The following is a 21,549-nucleotide window of genomic DNA, read 5'->3' as shown; positions in this document are numbered from 1 at the left end:
TTATATGGTCGAAAATTAAAATAATGAGAAAATGTAAAGCCAAACTATCGAACATTTAAAGTTTAATAATTTAATCAATATTCTAATTTTAGTACATATGTTCTTTGAAAAATATAGAATTGCACTAGTGTTTGATAAAAACAAAAAGTTATACTCAAACGATCAATTCTTTAAGACTTAGGTTATCTAATTCTAATATCTACATTATACAGCCCACAGGTATAAATAATATACTAGATTAGTAGATTGCTAACTAATAAAAAGAGTTGACGCCAAAAACTGTGTTGTCTGCAGTGGTCCTCTAGCAGTGGCACGCCGAACACGTACTTTGAGGTAGTTCAATTGAACTGCCTTCAAATTGAGTGAGTGGATCAAATAATAGAGTATACTTCCTAATCTTGCTGCCATAATTTTACTAAACACAGGAATGTCATTAAATTATGTACCTGCAGTGTATAATTAGTTAAGCCTGCATGTAGTCGAACTATTTGAATTGCCAGTTTCATTTTCATTCGGCACCACTGGTTCTCTGTATGTTGTCGTATACGCCGATCACCGACGTACACAAATAAACGAACAAATTAATTATAAGCACTTTTATTAAACACTTTGACGTCCAGTGGTAATCGAGTCACACGACTACCTCCAACTGACCCCTTTTCTGTCTTCACATGTTCCTTAAATATACATTTTAAAATCGAAACACTATCGGTAATATCGATATTAAGTTTAATCTAGTTACATTATACTTACTGACTATGATTAAAATTATACTAATTGTTATTGTATTACCCCATTACATAATTGTTTTGGTATTTTACCTGTTACATATGATTGTTTACTTAACCTAGTTAATAGTTATATTTGTAATATTTCTTATATATTATGCATGATATAACAATGATGGTTTTATCATACGACAAATCTTATTAGTCCATGGATAATATATATATATTATTATCTTTGAATTTATCACTAGCTGGACTTCATGAAATACCATAACCCACAAACTACATGTTGAAAAAATAGCGCCACCCGTCCTGTTTGTTGTCAATGACCAATGTATAGTAGCACAGAACCGCTGTGGTAAGCAATGTAGTTTATAGCAAGGCTGGGCATTTACGAGTTTAAAAGTTAAAGTTAAGTTAAAAAGTTAATTTTACTTTAACGTTTTAACTTCACTAGTTACTTTTGGATTTTCATTAACTTAACTATTAACTTATTAAATTTCTGTTTTAATTAACGTGAAATTAACGAATTAATGTATCATTTTAAGAAATAAGTAAAGTTGATTTATTTTGTTTGTAATTTTTTAGATTCTGAACGAAGTGATGAATGTATTGATTTTACAATGATGTGTGTTTTTTTTTTGTGTGTGTGTGTCTCCAGTGTGTCTGTGTACAGAATAACTAGTCGAAATAATGCTTCAATTTCAAACTTTGGGGGTGGTTTCCGATGTGAAATTGAAGATCCTTGGTGCATTATAACCAAATCGATTTTTTTATATGGTTGTAATTCAAAAACTAATCACTGTAAATACTTGAAATTTTCACCAAATGTTTATGTTTGTGTTATCCATATACAGTTTAATTTTCAAAAATTTTGGACTTTTTTGAGTTATTTATAGACAACTGAAATTTTCAATTTTTTTGAGAATTTTTTTTTTGAAGTGTCGGTAAAAAAATGTTGGACGACCAAAAAAACATGAAAATTTAATACAAGGTTCCTTATGAGTTGTTCTAATTGTAGCTAAAAAAAATTAAAAATAGTTAGTTACAATTTTTTTTAAGAAGCGTTTATAGTTCGAAATTTTACGAAATCTGTCGAAAATGCAAAAATTTGCAAGTAATTTTGAAGTTGAAAATCATAAAATTTTTTCGTTTATAACTAAGGATTAAAAATACAACACTAAGTTTTCCATAAGTTTTCCTTCAAGTAGCTATAGAGAAAACCCGAAGCATCACTATAGGAAAAATTTTAAGTGCGTTTGAATTTTAAATTTTTACGAAATAGCGTAACGATAACGATTTATCCTGAAACGATTTTAAATATTAGTTATTATTCAAAAAGTATAAGTCATAGATACTTCAAAATTTTATCAGTTATATATATTGGCATTTTCTTTACATTATTTAATTTTCAAAATATTTTGACTTTTTTTGACATATTTATAGACGACTGAAATTTTCAATTTGTCTGAAAACATTTTTTTGAAGTGTCGATAAAATTTTTTTGGCCCTATCAAGATACTTGAAAATTTAATACAAAGTTCCTCATAAGTTATTCTTATAGTGAATAAAAAATTATAAGAATACATAGGCACAATTTTTTTTATTAGCATTTGAAGTTCAAATATTGACAAAAATTCGTCAAAAACATGAATATTTTTTTTTGTGTTTGGCATTACGTTATGGGGCAGTAAAAATGCTTTGACTTTTAACTTCAGTACCTTGTTAAATCAGAAAGTGAATCTAGTTGATACTTTGGGGGATCAAAAGTAAAAAATTCTTAATATTTTTCTAAATAATCGGGATGAAATTTTACGTACAATCAGATTAAGACAAAATCGATTTTGATTTTTGATGTAACTTTAAAACGAATGACCATTGATACATGAAATTTTCACCGAATGTTAATAAAATTGCTATTAACATATTATTACAATAGCAGTTGAAAAATAAAAGAAATTCATAGTTACAATTTTTTTTTTTATAAGCATTCAAAGTTTGAATTTTGACAAAATACGTAAAAATCACAAATTATTTTAAGCTAGAAATTAATAAAAAATTTTCTTTTATAAACTAAGATTTAAAAATTTAATATAAGATTCCTTACAAGTTTTTCAATCTTCATCACAAAAAAATGTCATCCGGAGATGCAAATTAAATTTTTATAAGCATTTGAATTTCAAATATTGACAAAAATTCGTTAAAACCATGAATATTCGCGAATTATTTTGTAGTTCAAAATTCATAATATTGTTTGTATTTTTATCTAAGGTTATACAATTCAACACTAAGTTTTCCATAAGTTTTGCTTCAAATAGCTATAGAGAAAAATTGAAGCGTCATTATAGGAAAAATGTTTTGAGCGTTTGAGTTTTAAATTTTTATGAAATCGCGTAATGATAACGATTTATCCTCAAACAAAGTATATGTATATCTATGATAATATAAGGTATTATGAATTATGATAACTACATGCAATGTTTTTTAAAAATTTGATTAACCATGCCTTATGCAAAATGCGTCTTAATTGAAAAATAAAATATTTGTTTCAAAATAGAATATATGACAATATTTAAATATAATATATCCTAGACTGACAAATCATCTCCGTTTAGAATCGTTTTTCGTATACAATGATACCTATCATTGCATTCAAATTTAATCCCATCCATTACAGTAACCTACTGTACAGCAGAGCGACATCCACGAATTGCCCGCTTTTTTACATTTCATTATTAGTCTATTTTGATTAGGTATGTTGTCATCATGTCAAAAAAATATTTTTCATGAATTGTTTCAAGTTAAAAATGTTATATTTTTTGGACCATTCTGTATTCTAATTTGAAAAGTAACACCATATATATTTTTAGTTTTACAATAAAAGGTTTTATCTTTTATGTCATTAAATTAATAATTATATTAATTTATTAATTTATTATTACTACTTATTATATAAGCTAACTACTGTTCTTAAAAATACAATATACTATACGGAAATACTGTATAAAGTATAAACACTAATCTGTAATTTAGTTTTGTATAAAAAAAATAACTTTTTTATAACTTAATAAAAAGTTTTAAAAAAATTGGTATTAACTCGTAACTTAACTGAGTCAATCTATAATTAAATTAACTTTTAACTTTTTGTTATTGGTGCATATTAACTTAAATTAACTGAGTTAAAAAAAATCATTAATTTGCCCAGCCTTAGTTTATAGTTTATAACTGTGCGGCACAGTATGTGCCATCCTCAAGCAAAGAGTCATCTGGAGTAGTGTGTAACGTAAATCACGATGTTTGCCCCTTTTACCATTATACTTATTTTGCTTTGATTAGTACCTATATATAGATTGAATCATAATATGGATTGTACATTTATTATAAAAAATAAAAATAACTGCGCCATGAACCAAGATAATATTTTTTTCCCTGGTTAGAACCGACAGCAGAGGAGGATCTGTTTGCACAATACAACTCCTCTGCTGCCATCGTGCCGAGATAATATTATCTTATAGCGTTTTCCATCACACTCCACTGAGTACTGGCTGCACCAGTGCTAGTGCATATTTTTATGTTCCATCCATAGACCTATTAACAATATAGTTCCATCGGCAGGATTAATGTGCACTGAGTGGACTTTTTATGTTTCACCTCAATGCACGCACTACGCCAGTAGTATTATCTTTATATATCAGTGACAAGTATTTAAAAAAATAGATTTAATGCTTCGTCTAGACAAGTACAAGCCCGCACTAGGACAATTACCAGGGAACTGTACCAATGCCACCTTGGTGCAATCATAGAACAGTCGTGGTGCAATAGTGCGGTATGGTGGAAAAAAAAGAAAAAAAAAACGCTATAAGATGATAACCGACACGTTGATAACGGTACTGATAATATTATCAGTTTATCAGTAAAAACACGAATGAAGCGCGCGAGAGATTGATGATAATAATATTTTACATTATAAAACGTAATATTATTGAGCATTCGAATTCGACACTGTTATTTTTATAATTACCCTCTGCTATAAGTGAAATAATGTCCATCGTACATCGTTTCAGCTTTCAACGCTTCTCGTCACATCCAAAATGCGAGTGTGTTGCCTCCGGGTATTCGTTGACGATGAACTGTGGGACTGCGTGCTGATAGTGAAACTCAACCGGCAATATGTGCTGTACACAACCGTTGACCAGCTTCCGTTTAGCGTGTCGGCCGAACTGTGTTCTCTAGGCCTTAATGGCGCCAGGGACCCCATGCCCACGGTAATGGATGCCAATTGTCTGGAGTGCGTCATCAAGGCGCTGGAGAACAGCTATACACTCAAGCGGTCGATTGTGAGGCGGATGAGTAGTGTCGCATCAGTGGACAATAACAATATTGTGGTCGGCTTCAACGATGTTCGGCTGGTGACACCAGACAAATATAGACTGCCTTACACATGGTAAGCTGGCAACTGTGCAAAACATTTGAAAAAAATATTTAAAACCTTTTTTTCAACTAGAATTTGAATGATTGTTAATAAATAAAAAATAATGTTTATAGTACATTAGTATTTAATACTACTCTATTTTTACTTTGTAATATATAGTAATTATTATCTACTGTATTTGTCTGATTATGGCTTAAGAAAATCATAAACTGTTATTTTCATCAAACATATAATTTCAGGTGTGAACTGTATGAAAAAACTGATACTGAATACAGAGAGCTTGAAAACATTATGGCTTGGTTATCAACTCTCGGTGGAGCTTTTTCATCATTGGGTGATCAGACTGAACACTGTGTATGTACAGTTTTAATTTTCCTCCTCTACTTAATTCATAATTTTTGATACTATGCTTCCTTTCTACTTATTTATTTATTTATTTTTTGACTGCTACATGGATCTAAAATAATATTATGCAAATAAAAATGTTTTAATAATTTAAAATATTTTATTTACTTTTAGGCAATTGTAGCAGGGAATATTTCGCTGCAACAATTAAGAATTGCAATGCGGATTGGTGATCCTTTAACTGCAGCCCGGTGTAAACTGTATGCTGCTATTAGTCTCATGCAACGAGGTTTTTATAAACAAGCTAAATTCATTGTTCAGAATCAATATTTGTTTATCAAATCTCAATTAGTTGTTGATGAGCGACTCATTAAAATGTGTTGTGGTATATGGACAAAGTTACGTTATGAATGGAATAAAAAAAGTCTTAAAAAAAAACAATTCTGTGAAAAAAATTAAATTTTTACATTAATTATAAATTACAATTGAATTAAATAAATGAAAAATATTTTTACTAATTTCCTACCTTATTTTTGTGTATGCATACAAATATTATAAATGAAAAAGCACTCCAAACTGGATGTATTGTTTTTTAATCATCCATGCCCATTATTCAACTATTTGGGTCAATATAAGTTTTAACTAAAGACCGGATTTAGTTGCACTAAAAATATGCCAAAATTGCAATGAAAATAATACAATAATTGCATAATAAAATTATCTAATTGCTACATAAAATGTATTCTTAAAATATTACAAAATGTATAACTATTATTTATTTTCTTAAATGCACGAAAGCAACTGATACTAACAATTTAATAATTGTCTTTTTCAATATACAGACTATTTTAAAAACTGTAATCGTAACGGATAATAAACTATTGTTATCGATATTATTAATGACCTATAGAAGTCCATATCGCCACGTATATCTATACTTATATTACACCTTTATAATTAAATAATCTAACCAATAATGACAATCTACAATAATTTTATTATTTTTATATTATATAATTAGTTAAGAAATATTGATTGGTACATTTAATAATGTAAAATATAAAAAATTGCAACATAAAATGAAATAGAAAGACTGCAATTAATAAAAATTGTGTGCATATTTGATCAGATTTGATTTATCTTAAATGCAAAAAAAGTTGTAATATCAATTAAATCCGGTCTTTAGTTATAACTAAATATCTTCTAATAATAAACACACTATGATCTAAAGAGCTCATCAATAAATCTCTAATTGAACCAATGTAGTATCGTTTCAAAATATAGAACTCAGAAAACTAGTTGATTCCTGCACTTGCCTTCTCTCCCATTATAAAATATACCCTCACTCTCTCAGGTTATTTATTGAATAGATTATAGAAAAAAAACCCTAACTTTTAAAAAATACTGTTAAAATGATTTTAAAGTTTATTCATTAATCATTAATCATTAATGATTTTTAATATTTATACTCGGGTGCATATTTTAATTTTTTCAACATTTTCTACACATTTCTAGTGAGTATAATTATGATCCCGATGTGTAACCAATTGATAATCAATGCAAATTCACATTATGGTTAAATTTCATTTTATTGATTTTTATCTTAGTTAACAAAATTGTTAATAAACAAATTATACAAACATATAAATCCTCATATAAAGGATTTTTTCACTAGTAGAAAATTAATTCACACTGAAAAGTTAAACACGCAAATAAATGTATACATTGAATTGATAAGACAAGTTATAATTTGCATCAATTTTATATAAAAATTAAAAGTTTATAAAAGTAAATACTAAATATAATTCAAATGTTAATAATGTTTTTCATATTAATCTTCTATAATAACATAACTCTTAATTATCAGTTATTAAAAGTAATATTATGAATTCAAATAGTTATTACTTAGGTATAATATGTTAATTAATCATTAACTTATTAGTTAATTAATACATTTAATAATAAGTGTTATACTTGTAAATATTTTTATAAACTTCAATAAAATAATATCAAAAACAAACTTTATATAATATTGAAAGAATAAACATGAAAATTTTATCGTTAAATTTATTTATGAAATAAAATGAAAAAGTCAATTATTTGAGTAATAACTAGCTATTACTGAAACTGAAGGTTTCTAGCGCCATCCATCTCTGATGCTACGGTAATCCCTGAAACATGTCGATGACTGTCTCCCCCAATTTCTACTTTGCATTCAGGACAAATTGACTTCTGCATTGGCCCTCCACATTCTGTAACACAATAAATGTGACCATTTGGACATTTACACCAATGTCCCTGAGCTTTAATGCCTCCTGAAAAACTGATGGACATAGCAGCATGAATCATTCGTCTTTCATCATCTGTTATTAAAGGAAGATCGTCAATTTTTTGTTGGATTTCTTCTGTTAAATTCTGTATATCCTGGTCCCTGCTTGGTGTGTAAATGCTGCATGACAATAATAATGTCTCCATGTTTTCTACTTTTTTTTTAATTTCATTTGTATCAGAAGTTTGCATTGTAACTGCCGTCTGATATTTTGTATTAGACATGATCTCATACAAATTTAAAATTCTTGAACCACGTGCCATTTCAATGCCTATATCACATTTTTGCTGATTTGATAATTGCTGGGCATAAGTGAAAGCAACAGAAATAATCCAATCAAAGTGATTAATAATAGTTTGTCTTTTTTGGTCATCTTTGATTTCTTTAATTCTATTTTTAAATGTTGAAATCTTTGTAAACAAAGCAATGACAAAATTCAATGATTCAATGTCCTTGGCAGGTAAAGTGAACTTTGAACGTTTATTACCCAAGGATCTTAATAAAGGTTTGTAAAATGTATTCCATAATAGTTTGATACTACGATTATTATTACCAACATAATTTGAAATAAAATTTGTATCCAAGGATCTTAGTGATTTAATAACTGATTTTGTTTTGCTACGAATTTCAGCTATTTCTCCATACTGTTTTGTTTTTATTTTTGATACATCATCTAGTATAACTTTTACTTGGTTCATAAAACGTTGGGTTTTTAAAATTGGTGTTTTACACAGCGGACACTGTTTCAAACATATTTCTTCATCGTTTTGGTTCATCCATTTTGTTAAAGCATCTGACTCTATACTGTGTTCACAATCTTCTAAATAAATAAACCTAAAAAAATAGTATAAATATTACATCAACATTAATTAATATTTAAAAAAATCACAGCACGCAAAATAAATGTTTTAAGTTCCTATGTCATAACATGATCTATATTATTTATTCTAATAAAAATATCATGTAATTATATGACATATTTTACCCTTAGTTTGTTAAACCAAAGAAAAATATCTGCTTGTACAAATATTTAATAATACTAATTAAATTTTAATTTAAAATACACTAATAAGTAATAAGTAATAGTATGAATAATAACTTCCAAGATACTATAAAAAAATAAACATTCTTTCTAATTTACCTGGCGTTTGGTTCATCTTCATTGCCAAAAACTATTGTTGTAACTTCGTCTTCTTGACAAATGCGACATAAAGGAGGACATGGTTCACCACAATAACCAATACACTCATGCCCACATTTCAACTTTAATGTGCAAGACTCATAACAAGGTCTTCGATTACATATTTCATAACATTTTCTGGTGCATTTCAAATGTTTACACTTCCACTCACATTTTTCCTGTTTATAAAATCAAAAAATATAAATCATGATTAAAAAGTTAAAATATATTCAGTAGGTCTGGGGGATGTAATTCAGTTGACTCATTCATAAACACAACATAAGTCATTATTAACATTAAATTCATCACAGTCTATTGAAAGAAGAATACGTTTAAAAAAAATGTACATGTATATTTATTTTTATCAGTTATTACCTTGCACGGTACACATGGTTTACCACACACCTTATTGCATCTAGAATGCACACAAGAATAGATGCATTTCTGATTACACGGTGGACACCGTTCCTTGCACGGAAATTTACATCTATAAAAATAAATTATAAATTATTAAGATTAAACTAATCCATGATTTTAGTCAAAATGTACACATACGTATGATTGCATGGGTTTATCTTGTTGCAAATCTCACTACAAGGTACATGTAAACGTCCCTGTTTACATTCTCCACATGTTCCCATACAAATATCTTTACAATTTAATTTCCGTAAACATGGTTCACGACACTTATCAAGTAGATATTGGTCATCCATTCTGAACTCTACAATATATTATTTTAGTTTAATAATTATATCTATCTATTATTTATGGGGCCCATAGTAAAATTGTTTAATTAAAACTTAAATGCATATTTTAACTGTTTACAGGAGTTCTCGATATTATAGGTTAGTTAAAAAAGTTTTTGAGAAATTAACAAAGACATGTTAAATTGTGAGGACTTTATTTGATGACTTTATTCATTGGTGTTAAATTTATTATAATTAAATGAAATTTTCAATTTTTTTTTTTCTTAAATATCAAAGTGCATTTTACATAATATTTATAACAAAATTAAAGAATCTCTATTTATACTATTTATGTCAAAAATACAACCACCCAACTTCTTAATATTTTTTTATTTATAGCTATGTGTCTAATTTTATTGCTTTACAATTGTGGTATATTGACTCATAGTGAATGCGATTCCGATTTACGCCACTGCTTACTAAATAATAATTACAAAAAAAAAAATTATAAAATTAACAAAATTACCTACCTAATCAAATCAAAATCAAAATTGTTTTCAATATTCTTATAAACAGAACTATATTACAGCGATTCCCAAAGTGTGTTTTGAGAAAACCTGAGTGTTCCATTAGACAAGCTAAAGGGTTCCGTCAGATATATGTACATATTAACAAAATTATTTTTTATTATATTTGGAAAAAAATAATTACTAAATGATAAATATTTGTTATTTTAGTATATTTAAATAAATAAAATAACAATGATCTTTAAAACATTTTTTTGAATATTGGTTTTAAAAAATAATTGAAATATTGAGGTTGAGTTGATGTTTGAAACATAAGGGTTCCAAAAAACTATTTTACATGGGTCATACAAATTTGGCCTCTAATATAATAAGTTCATCATGGCAAATTAATATTAATAAACAAAAATCAAACAGTAATTAGGAAACTTTTAATTATAGCCAATTCCAAAAAAATACATGTTATAGATCCAGTAAGATCGATTTGCTTGAATTTGCAATCCAAGTTTGTTTTATTTAGAAAATTAAGGGATGTGTTTGATTTAAATTGAATGAGCTAATGTCTACACAACTAGTACTATACGGGAAGTCTATCCTATGTTGGTGGCTGCAATTACTGAAAAGTACCATAATAAGCACATAATACACAAAATTATATATAAGTACTTCATGAATCATAAATTTCATTACAATAATCAATTTAAAACAAAAAGTATAGTAATACTTTAATAACAAATAATACCTTTATATTTATCGCGACATAAAACCCAAAAACTGTTATGACCACAAGCAAGTTTACTACTTTTTTGCAAAATTATTTCTTCACAGTCTGTATTTATACACTCATCTGCACATAACTTTTTACATAAATGCCCACATTCTAAAATTCTTTCACATTTCTTAGTACAAAGCTTACGTACTGGTACAGTTTTACATTTCGTTGTGATTGAATGGCCACAGTCGGGAATAACTTTCGATACCTGAAAATTTATTTAAATCAATAAAACAGATAAATAGATAAACTCATTTAAATACCTAACTTACTTGATTTTCACAAGGCTTACATTTTTCATAGCATTTAGATTGACACTTATGGTCACACTTTAATGTACGATCACATGGTAGAATACATTTAATATCATCAATATTTAATCCACAAGGAACATCATTCTTAATGTGTTCACAAAGCAAAACTTTCTTTACTTTAACAGTACATAACAAACAATCTTCATAACACATCTTTTGACATTTATGATTTAAAGAGCACTTTTTGTTAATATTTTCACAAGGCTTTAAGCATTTATACTGTGTAAAATTTATTAAATTATTAAATTATTAAATTATTTCAATACTTATATTATAATAAACTTCACTTTTTAAAAATAAAAACTACCTCTTCATGATCAGGATCATCATCCTTATGACAATTTTTTTCACAAGCATGACCACAATCTAATCGATCCATACATTTATATGAACAACTAGGTTTTTGGTCATGACATTTTTTTGTAATTCTATGACCACATTTTTCTAGTACTGTTTCTACCTAAATATTCATATAAATTATAACAAAAATGTAATTAAAATAACACACTTTGAAAAATAATAGTAATAAATCCAACCATTTCTTCACATGGAAAAGTAAGAACATCTACATAACATTGTAATGTCATTTGGTGACCACATGGTAATTCTCTGATCATTGACACAGTACACTTTCCGCAATCCATAAAACATATTTTTTCACATGGATGATTATAAATGCAGGATCTACAGAAAATAGATTTTGATAAATAATACTTTCATAATTTTTTTTTTTTTTAATAAGTAAAATTTTTACTTGTTACAAAGTTCCATGCATTTAAATTTTAAATGGTCATGGTCATAAGAATGACATATACTTGTACAATAATGACCACACAATAACAATGATTTACACATCATGGAACAACCACCTTCAATAATTGTATTGAAATCTTCACTTTTCGCAACATTTGTTGTAATACCAAAATGAATGGCACATTCCAAGATCAATTCATCGCCTAGAAACAAACCAAGTAGTAAGTTCAAAATGTTATCTATATAATACAAATAAAAAAAATATATTTTTACCATATGAACCCTGATTTATTAATGTTTCTTTTATTTGTTTCCATAAATTTCCAGAATTACACAGATTGTCCATATTACCCATTATATAAAGTCCATTCTTAGCTCTTGACAATGCAACACATATCCTGTTTTCAGTTTTCAAAAATCCTACATTTCCCTTTTCATTACTTCTAACTAGTGATAGCAATATTATATCACATTCTTCTCCTTGATAATTATCTACCACTGTGATCTTCATCCCTTCTAATATTGGATATTTTTTTCTCAACTTAAAATATATTATTCAACAAATTATTTAGAGCTACTTTAATATTTAATTATTTCAAATAAATAGTAACAAAATTTTATTTAAAATAAGTTGACCTAAACAGTAATGATTTATATTATTTTAATATTATATTTATATTGTACATAAAACAAAAGATTGATTATCATAATAATTTAAAAATAGATAAACTTACCGATCGAATTAAAAATAATTGACCACTGTAAGTTGTTAAAATTGTAACTTGATCAGTTTTATATCCTTGTAATATTAAATGCCTGGCAAACATAATTAAAAATCTAGCTTCATGTTCATTACTTTTGCTTGAAATTTCCTCAACCTAAATGGTCATCAAATTATATTAACTGAAATACATCTTGAAATAAAATAGTCATAGATATAACATACTTCGTTTTCATACATATTATGATTCAGAAAATATATATCTTTTGCAACACCACGAATATGTTCTCTATTGTAAACAGAAATATGGTTCTTCAATTCATCATATATTGATGGAGTTATAAGAGATGCTATTTCAGGGCGCATTCTATGTTGTTCACCTAACGTGTAACAAGGTACATCATTATTGACCATACGTTCAAACAACGAAATATCAAAATTAAAATCTTTTGCCAATTTATAAACTGCATTACTAGGACGTAGTTGCTTGTGGTCACCTTTAAAATGAAAAAAAAATGAACGTTTGATATTTTTGCATTTGGTTATATATAATTACCTACCAATTAATATTAGATGTTGACAATGACTTGTTAAAGATGCAACAATGTGTGCTTCCAAAACTTCAGCAGCTTCTTCAACAACGACTAAAAGGTAAAGTTAACTATAACATTTATTTAAATGATGTATTTATCAACTTATTGGCGATGAAAAGATGAGTATGGGGTTATTTAGTACTTACGTCTACCTATTTTAAATATAGTGGTTTTAAAATTTAGAATTGAATAATCTTAGTCATTATCACACTATCAAAACAATTTAAAAATATAACATTTTTCATTTTTAATACGTAGACACAATTTATGTAATCACGTATTAATTAGTATATTTTAATTTTTTAATTAAATAAAAATAAATATTTATTATAGGTAGGTAAAATAATAAACTCATGATGATTAATAAATTAATATGAAAAAATTACCCCATACGCACAATTAAAAGATCTGATAACTAATATAAAAAACACAGTTCACATAAATGTTAAACATTAAAATTCTAATTCATACCTATTGGGGATTCTAGTCCTTCCAGCATTATTCTATGTTTGGCAGCACCAGTAGTAGTTAATGCTATTACATGCATCCTTTTTAAAAGTTCCACATTTTCTAATTCCCGAAGTTCTGCATATTGTTTATATAATTGTGTATACTTTTGTTCATAACTTATTATTTTAGGATCAAACATCTCTTTTGTTTTTTTTACCCAATGAAAATATAAATGCCATCTTAGTTTCATATTAAGTGTGTATAAATCTATTGTTGAATGCGGAAGTGCAATATTGTCATCAGCCAAACTCAACATATTTACAAAATAATCATGTATTTTTTCCATCACATCAAAGTTGAATTTGGCTTCTTCAGATTGATTAAAGTAGTTTACATCAACATTTGACAGATTTTCTAATTGAATACTCTCTTCGAGTAGTTGTTTGCAAGCATGTTTTATGTCATCTAAAGTTATACTATAAATAACAATATCTTTATGATTATGTTCTAGATCCAAGTAATCTAATTCATACTGCTTGACATCATCATCATCATAATCAAAGTCTTTTTTAATTTGTAACAATTTTTCTGAATGATAAACCCTATTGATCAATTCCTTTCTGATTCCAGTTATAAACCCGATTGGGTCTACATTAAAATAATCAAAATCTTGAAATAACCAAGATAGAAGGTCTAAAGTAGTTTTAAAAAAATTATGATATTGTTTAGGCATACCATTTTTCAATAATGATAACTCTAATATTCCAGCATTGTATGATACAACTTCACTACATTTCTTAAAATATTTTATATTAACCATAGTTGTTTTTACTTTATCTTCAACATTTCTAAGACCTATATTAGTAGTTATGGATCTTCTGTACTTACGAGTTATATTCCTTAAACTATATTCCTCAATTATTTTTGACTTGGATTGACCTCCAATTCTGACAACTTTGTCTGTAAAACGCAATATGCCTTCCATAAATTGGTCAAGTGCATGATTTGTGTAACATATTACTAAAATAGGTTTTGTGAGAAATGGCTTCTTATATAAATTACTTATAATTGTTTTCATAATTTTCAAACCAATGAATGTTTTTCCAGTACCTGGTGGCCCTTGGATAACTGTAAATTCTTGAGTTAATGCTGCTCTAAATGCTCCAAATTGCATTTCATCAAGTCCTAGCTGTTCTTTAGTAGGCCAATCATTTTGACTCAGTACTTGAAATTCAACCAAATCATCAATTGCATAGTAGGTGTTTTCAGGTAACTTATCAATATAATAATATGGATAGTCTACTTTAGAACAAGCTGATATTATATACTTTTCCATAGGGAAATTATGACAGTTAATATTTTTGAGAACTTCCATTGAACATTTATATGGTTCAAAAAATACTTCACTTTCTACCATGGTCAGAGGTGTATTAAATATTGGTTTTGCATCGTCTATTAATTCCACAATTAATTTTCCTTTTGTTAAAAGTTCAATCTTTCTTTCCAACACAATACCCATAAAAAAACTTCTAAAATTATTTCCAGAAAATAGTAATAAAGAACCATACATAAATCGTTTTGCCATTTCCCAGTTGATTCTTAATCTATTTTTTTTGTCAAAGTTTACCAGGTAACCATATTTATCACGAACAAATTCACCTTTTTTTTCAAATTCAATGTCACGGTAAATGCGGATATTATTTATTTTTTTTCGACGTTGATGATGGCAATCATCATTTATTGTTTTTTTATAAAATTGTATTCCTTCTCGTAATGGAGCAATAAAATCTTCACGTAAAAGTCGAAATTGAACATCTAAATAGTGTTCAACATTCTGATAAGCTCCTTTGGTGATATTAGGTCGCAAAAATTGTTCTCCATATTCTAGATCAATTGAAGTTGGATATGACGTTAACTCTCTAAAATTTTCTAGTGGAGTCATGAGTTGGGCAATATTATCAATTACTAATTTTTCTTTCAATTGTAATTCCTTTGTCAACTTAGTATCGTTGAGTTTTTGTAAGAGATCATTCATTTCAATCATAGTTGCTTCATCAATTTTAATGTGATTACAATAACTTTTTATACCATTTAGAGCAATATTAGTACTTACTATTATTTCCTTTAATTTTTCTTCTGCTGTTTTTGGAAATAAAAAAATTATAGATCTGAATACAACCAAACAATCTTTAAAAAATGTATTCATGTTGCTGCATCGCTTAATGTTTTTTTCAGTCGGTGTGTTCAATATATATGTTTTTAGATGACCAAAAAATTGATTGCACATAAGTTCTGTTAGTAAAAAATATTTGTTTTGTATTAATTCAGTAGAACAAATCTTAGCTGAAACTTTCATAAGTAAATAAATCCAATCTGGTTCTTTATTTTGTTTAAAAAGATCCATGAATCCGTTCATTTTATTAGACATAACAAATACAATTTCAGAAGCATCTTTACAACATAACTCTTCGAGTCGTTTGTATCCGAATTTAAAATTATTCTTAGTTATAATTTGATTTTGGTTACTATTATTTTCATTATTATTATTATTATATGATACTTCTATTGAAGATTTTAGTTGTTTTTGTTGATTAGAAATATTTGATTTTTCCAGTCCATTTGGCTTTCTAGATGATTCAATTTCATATGAATTATTATCTGCATTTTCTAATTGTGATGGTTTTTTAACACCTCTAGTTTTGTTCTTACAACTTTGGTTATTTTGGTTTGGATGTCTGTTATTAGACTTCTTATTTCTTGGACCCATGATACCGAGATACCTATTAACATTTATAATTTACAAAGTTTGTTATAAATTCCCATTACAATATTGATATTTACCTATAATATTTTTAATCTTAAGTTTCTTAGTAAATTATTATGTCACATGGTTTTATATAACATGATTATATAATTTAATATAGGTACCACTAGGTACATAAAAGTTATATAAATTTAATATAAATTATTATTCTACTTTTTGTTAAAAAATTATACTCATTATAATAATGACATAATTGCTATTTCATTGAAAGTGATTTTTAATTATTGTTCATTCATATATATTTATATATTAATTATAATTCTGAAATATATAAGTATAAATACATCAGTGGCATAACTAGGAGATGCTAAGAGGGATGGTCTGCAGCCATCCCAAATTGTTTAGAAAAATAATATTATTACCTAATTATTAATAGGCAAAATGTTAGTATAAATTGTTGAATTTTGATGAAATAATAGTGCTGTTATATTTAATGAAGATGATTTACCAGGGTATAAAGATATTATATTGAACTGAATTTCTATTTTAGCAGTCTGTCAGTCGTGGAAAACAAATGAGATAAAACTCAGACCATTAAATTCAATTATTGAAACATAAACGAAATACTCGTATTACAGCAGCATGTTTCCAAATGTGTATTAATTCCTATTGCAGTTCTACCTGTATTAACTGATCAAGCAAAAAGGAGTTTTTTTTCTTTAAGGAGACTGAATCAAAATCTAGACTAGTCAGACACAGACACCCATTTTTATCTATCATAGGTTAGGTTTATCAGTAAAATAGTCACGTTTGTTGACAACTGAATAGCTCGAAGGTTAAAATTGTTGCTTTAACTTTTTGGCAGTAATCATCTTAATCGCATATTTAATAATATTGTTAGATAAGTACTATTAATATTTTGTTTAAATTAATTATGTATTTGTGATAAATCAATAGGTTTTTGTATTCATTTTAGACTATGTCGACATATTAAATTTAAAAAGAAAATTAATTTCTAATTTTCCTTCTCTTTTAAAAATAAGCGTAAAATCATTGATTTTTTAGGTAGCATGTATCAGTGGCGTGCAGACATGACACAAATGGGGCTTAGGCCCCACTTGAAAATCGGGTGGGTGTGGGTTTTTTTTTTTTATTTAATAAATATTGTGTTTTCGTATAACTGTATAGAGGTCCTTAATAAAACATACCTATATTATTTGTAACTTTTAGTTTTGGGTGGTTGGTGGGTGTAAAAAAATTAACTTTGCCCCACATGGAAAAAGGGATCTGCACACCACTGGCATGATTAAGTATGTTTTAAAATATAATTATATAAATACAAATTTGTATAGCCATACATCTGTAGATTTACTTAAGCCTAAGATAAAATCTTGTCATTAGTATTCTTAACTTATTGGAAACACTATATAAAAACACATACCAATAAATCTGAGTACACACATAATCAGCTCCCCCTACATGGCAAACGGATATTGAACTTTTGAAAGATACTATTATATATTTATTTTTTTTATGGGTAAACTGAAGGCCGAGGGGCCATGTAGAAAAAAAAAATGTCAGGGTGCGTGAGTGTACACCCTGTCCCTCCCCAAATGGTGCCCTTATTGCTTAAGTCAATTTAAACACGTGGATATAAAATATTCACATTCATTATCTACAATAAATTCTGAAATTCGTTTTTAAATTTTAATTATTGCATCGGAAAATCCATCACGAGGCAAACACCTATAAAAATTACTTAAATTTATTCGAAAAAATCTTAAATGTGTAAGCAACAATACTAGATTTTCGTTGTAATTAGTAGTAGTTGTCTTTTTTTTGTATCGAGATGTTTTGGTATATTATAGGAGATATTGGAGATAACAATTAATAATCGATTATAAACGAGTGATTTCCTGACTAGATAACGTCCACACATCGTGCATGTTTTTGTTTTAAATCGTAATGATTATTATTTTTAGACGTCTCATTTTTCAATTTTCGTTATCCCGATAGAATTTTGTTTTGACTTTTGTACGTATTTGATAAAAACAAACCACCCATAGGCGTGCGCAGGGGGTATGCAGGGTATGCGGCTGCATACCCTGAAGTTCTGTGGGTTCAGGTTCAATGGACATCGACTCTGGAAAATTTAAACATTCAGTTATCAGTTACCTCAACTACCAAGTATTTGCGAAATACATACTTCTTGTATTATGTAATGGTATTTATTACAATATTTTTTTAATTAAACAGTAGGTTTTTCAATATTTGTGAATTGTGTATGCATATTATCAGAATTTTACGAGCTTAAAATAACTTTCAGGCCGCGCTATTGTCAGCCTTCTGCATATTATCCTGAAAAAGAGGCCTGCGCACGCCTATGAAACCACCTAAATAAAACACGAAACCGTTGTGGCCACAGACTAAGACAGTACCTAAGTTAAATAAAAAACTTTCTTCGATCTTAGTCCGTGGTTCAGTGGTTGTGACGCACTAACAATTTAAAATAATAGTATGTCACACAGTCACACGCAAGTGTTTGTGCCTGCTGCTGAAGTGTCGACTATTAGCGCACAATATGAATTTAAGTCTTATTTAGTGCCTAACAGTACTAACTATATACAACATAAAAACATGTAAAAAAATTTTAAATACCTAACTACCTAATTCGTTTTTTGAAATATAACATCATTGTCAAAAATTTCACACCAAAAATATTATTCCGCTTTCACAAACAAGTCACTAACCATTAAATTACACCTTCATAATATTATTCAGTTCTAAACATTCATAATTTATTATAGCTATAAAAAATCTGTTAATATAATTATTTTATGGCGTGTACCTATACCTACCAATATTCTGCAGATTGTAATATAATTATTAATTAGCATAAGCCACCGATACACAAAAATCATGTAACCATAAATAATCATAAATACATTACCAACTTTTCGATTGAAATATTTGTTCTCGCTCGGTTATATCGCTTCAAAAAAATACATGACAGGAAAATAAACTACAATAGTGTACTACTTAATACGTCATGTTTAATGTGCTATTAATTATAATTAATAACCGATGAAATTCACTCGTGTAGTTAGGTACTATAGTTAGTACTCAGAGCCGTCGTAGTTCGTCACGTTCACGTGTTCAAGACTTTACAATAAAATAAACTACACAAAAGACAGAAGCAGAACGAACAATGAATAGAAAATAATGTTAATAATGTGTAATGACTCGACAATATTAATAATATCTTCGGAGGTTATAAGTGAAAATCAGGGATGCAATTCGATGAACTCGAACCACGAAGACTATAACATTGTATTCTTCGCGACTCGGTCAAACAAAACACTAATGCGAATAGAGTATGATGTGCTTATAGAGTACCAACTTTCTTGTAGTAAACAAAATTAAATTATTTTATGGTTGGCACTTGGCGTTGTTTATTTGACTTTTTATAGAGTCCTCGCGGTTATACAGAAGTTCTCCGTCTTCTAAATAATATACGTATTCTCCTGTTTTTTCGTAATATAGATATATGATACGAATAAAAGAGAAGGATAAAAAAAACCTCGGCGTAGGTTATAATATTATACTGGCTCCCTTCACCTAACGGCTCCGGTCGTCATACTCCGGAGGACCTCGAGTTGGATGGGGGCTCGGCCTCCAAATCCCCAGGGCCTAAAATAGCAAACCTGGAGAGGAGGGACGACGAATAAACAGTCAGAGATAAAAAAAAACCCGAGTAAACAATTCGCCCAAGTCTACTCCACGCGGCATTGAAATAATATTGCACGCATGCGCATAAACTTAAAATCGCAAACTTTTGATGGCTATAACTCCCAAAATATTGGTTTCCACAAAAAAATTCTAACCGTTTCAAAATCAGCGTTGAAAAGAATTTCTTTTAAAAAAATTCTGAAATTCACGAGGGTCGTGGTAAAATGCATTTTAGTTTTAATATTTATAATCAATGCTAATACGCGTTAGATTCCGAGTGCAACGAAGACATTGGGTTAATACGTCCTTGTTGTAAGTACTCCTTTTATACTTGATATATAAAATTGTTTAGATTCTGACAGAATCTACAAATACATTGAGATTTAAAAATTATTCTATGTGTATGTACACCGAGTTTTAAAGTATAAAAATAAAAATACTTCTATCTTCAATATTGGGAGGCGATTTCTGATTGAAAATTGGTTTTTAAAATAATTTTGTCGCTGGTTGCGGGTATATAAAAAAATTATAGTCTCGAACTTTAGTATTTTAGTAATCGTAGGTTTTCAAATAGGTATTAACATATATTATTATACATCATTTTAATGATAAATGTGACCTTAAAACTGGTGATTTAATTAAATTTATTGAAACAATAATATCATATATACCCAGCATTAGTCCAGTGGCGGCTGTGCCAACTTTTTCAGGTGTTGCTTAACATTAAATTTGAATTACCAACCCCCCCCTCTTAGGGACAATAACCGGATTTTTGCAGTCACCAATTGACATAAACTTTCGAATTCCTAAGCCAGTATTTAAGAAACACTATTTAATAAATAATGATAAAAAGTAATTGAAATGTAAGTAGACCTATAGTTTAGCATGTTTTTTATCATTTGTATAGATATATACATGTATGTACATATAAGTCAAGCATGCATCATACATCATTATTCATTTATAACATACTATTAAATAACTAATAAGTTATATATTTTGATAATATTATTCAACAACTAAACACCAAAATATAATACATAAACACATTTTATTATTATTTTTTATTCATAGCAAACTCAAAATAATAAAATACATTTGATACTTTTATATTTATCGTTACAGTTGTAATAGTTGTTATTTTAGTACCACACTGGAAAACTAGTTCGCTACCACAAAATACTGAAATTAGAATATGAAAACGATGTTTTCTGTGGACTATAATTACT

General features: G+C 27.8%; 2 protein-coding genes across 2 annotated transcripts; one reads left to right on the top strand and one right to left on the bottom strand.

Annotated features, from left to right (window-relative positions):
• The first annotated feature begins 4,682 nt into the window (after window positions 1-4,682).
• On the top strand, window positions 4,683-6,023 carry LOC107163244 (uncharacterized). Its single transcript, XM_015510561.2, has 3 exons — window positions 4,683-5,172; window positions 5,400-5,514; window positions 5,680-6,023. Exons 1-3 carry the CDS (start codon window positions 4,820-4,822, stop codon window positions 5,962-5,964), a joined length of 753 nt encoding a protein of 250 aa, XP_015366047.2. The 5' UTR covers window positions 4,683-4,819; the 3' UTR covers window positions 5,965-6,023.
• A 1,401-nt stretch (window positions 6,024-7,424) lies between these two features.
• On the bottom strand, window positions 7,425-19,908 carry LOC107163074 (NFX1-type zinc finger-containing protein 1-like). The gene is made up of 15 exons (XM_089227365.1): window positions 19,542-19,908; window positions 13,849-16,607; window positions 13,345-13,428; window positions 13,010-13,281; window positions 12,798-12,941; window positions 12,337-12,604; window positions 12,065-12,266; window positions 11,847-11,994; window positions 11,618-11,770; window positions 11,269-11,529; window positions 10,967-11,204; window positions 9,570-9,735; window positions 9,390-9,501; window positions 8,976-9,193; window positions 7,425-8,668 (listed from the first exon to the last, which is right to left on the bottom strand). The coding sequence occupies exons 2-15, from the start codon at window positions 16,592-16,594 to the stop codon at window positions 7,624-7,626; spliced, it is 6,057 nt and encodes a 2,018-aa protein (XP_089083491.1). The 5' UTR covers window positions 16,595-16,607; window positions 19,542-19,908; the 3' UTR covers window positions 7,425-7,623.
• Between the last annotated feature and the right edge of the window lie 1,641 nt (window positions 19,909-21,549).

Source organism: Diuraphis noxia, unplaced genomic scaffold (assembly GCF_037042655.1).
Source record: "Diuraphis noxia isolate RWA-SAM2 unplaced genomic scaffold, SU_Dnox_SAM2 contig0004, whole genome shotgun sequence".
In the NCBI taxonomy this organism is placed as follows: Eukaryota; Metazoa; Arthropoda; class Insecta; order Hemiptera; family Aphididae; genus Diuraphis; species Diuraphis noxia.
The sequence above is the reverse complement of the archived record's forward strand: the minus strand, read 5'-3'. Positions and strand labels throughout refer to the sequence as shown.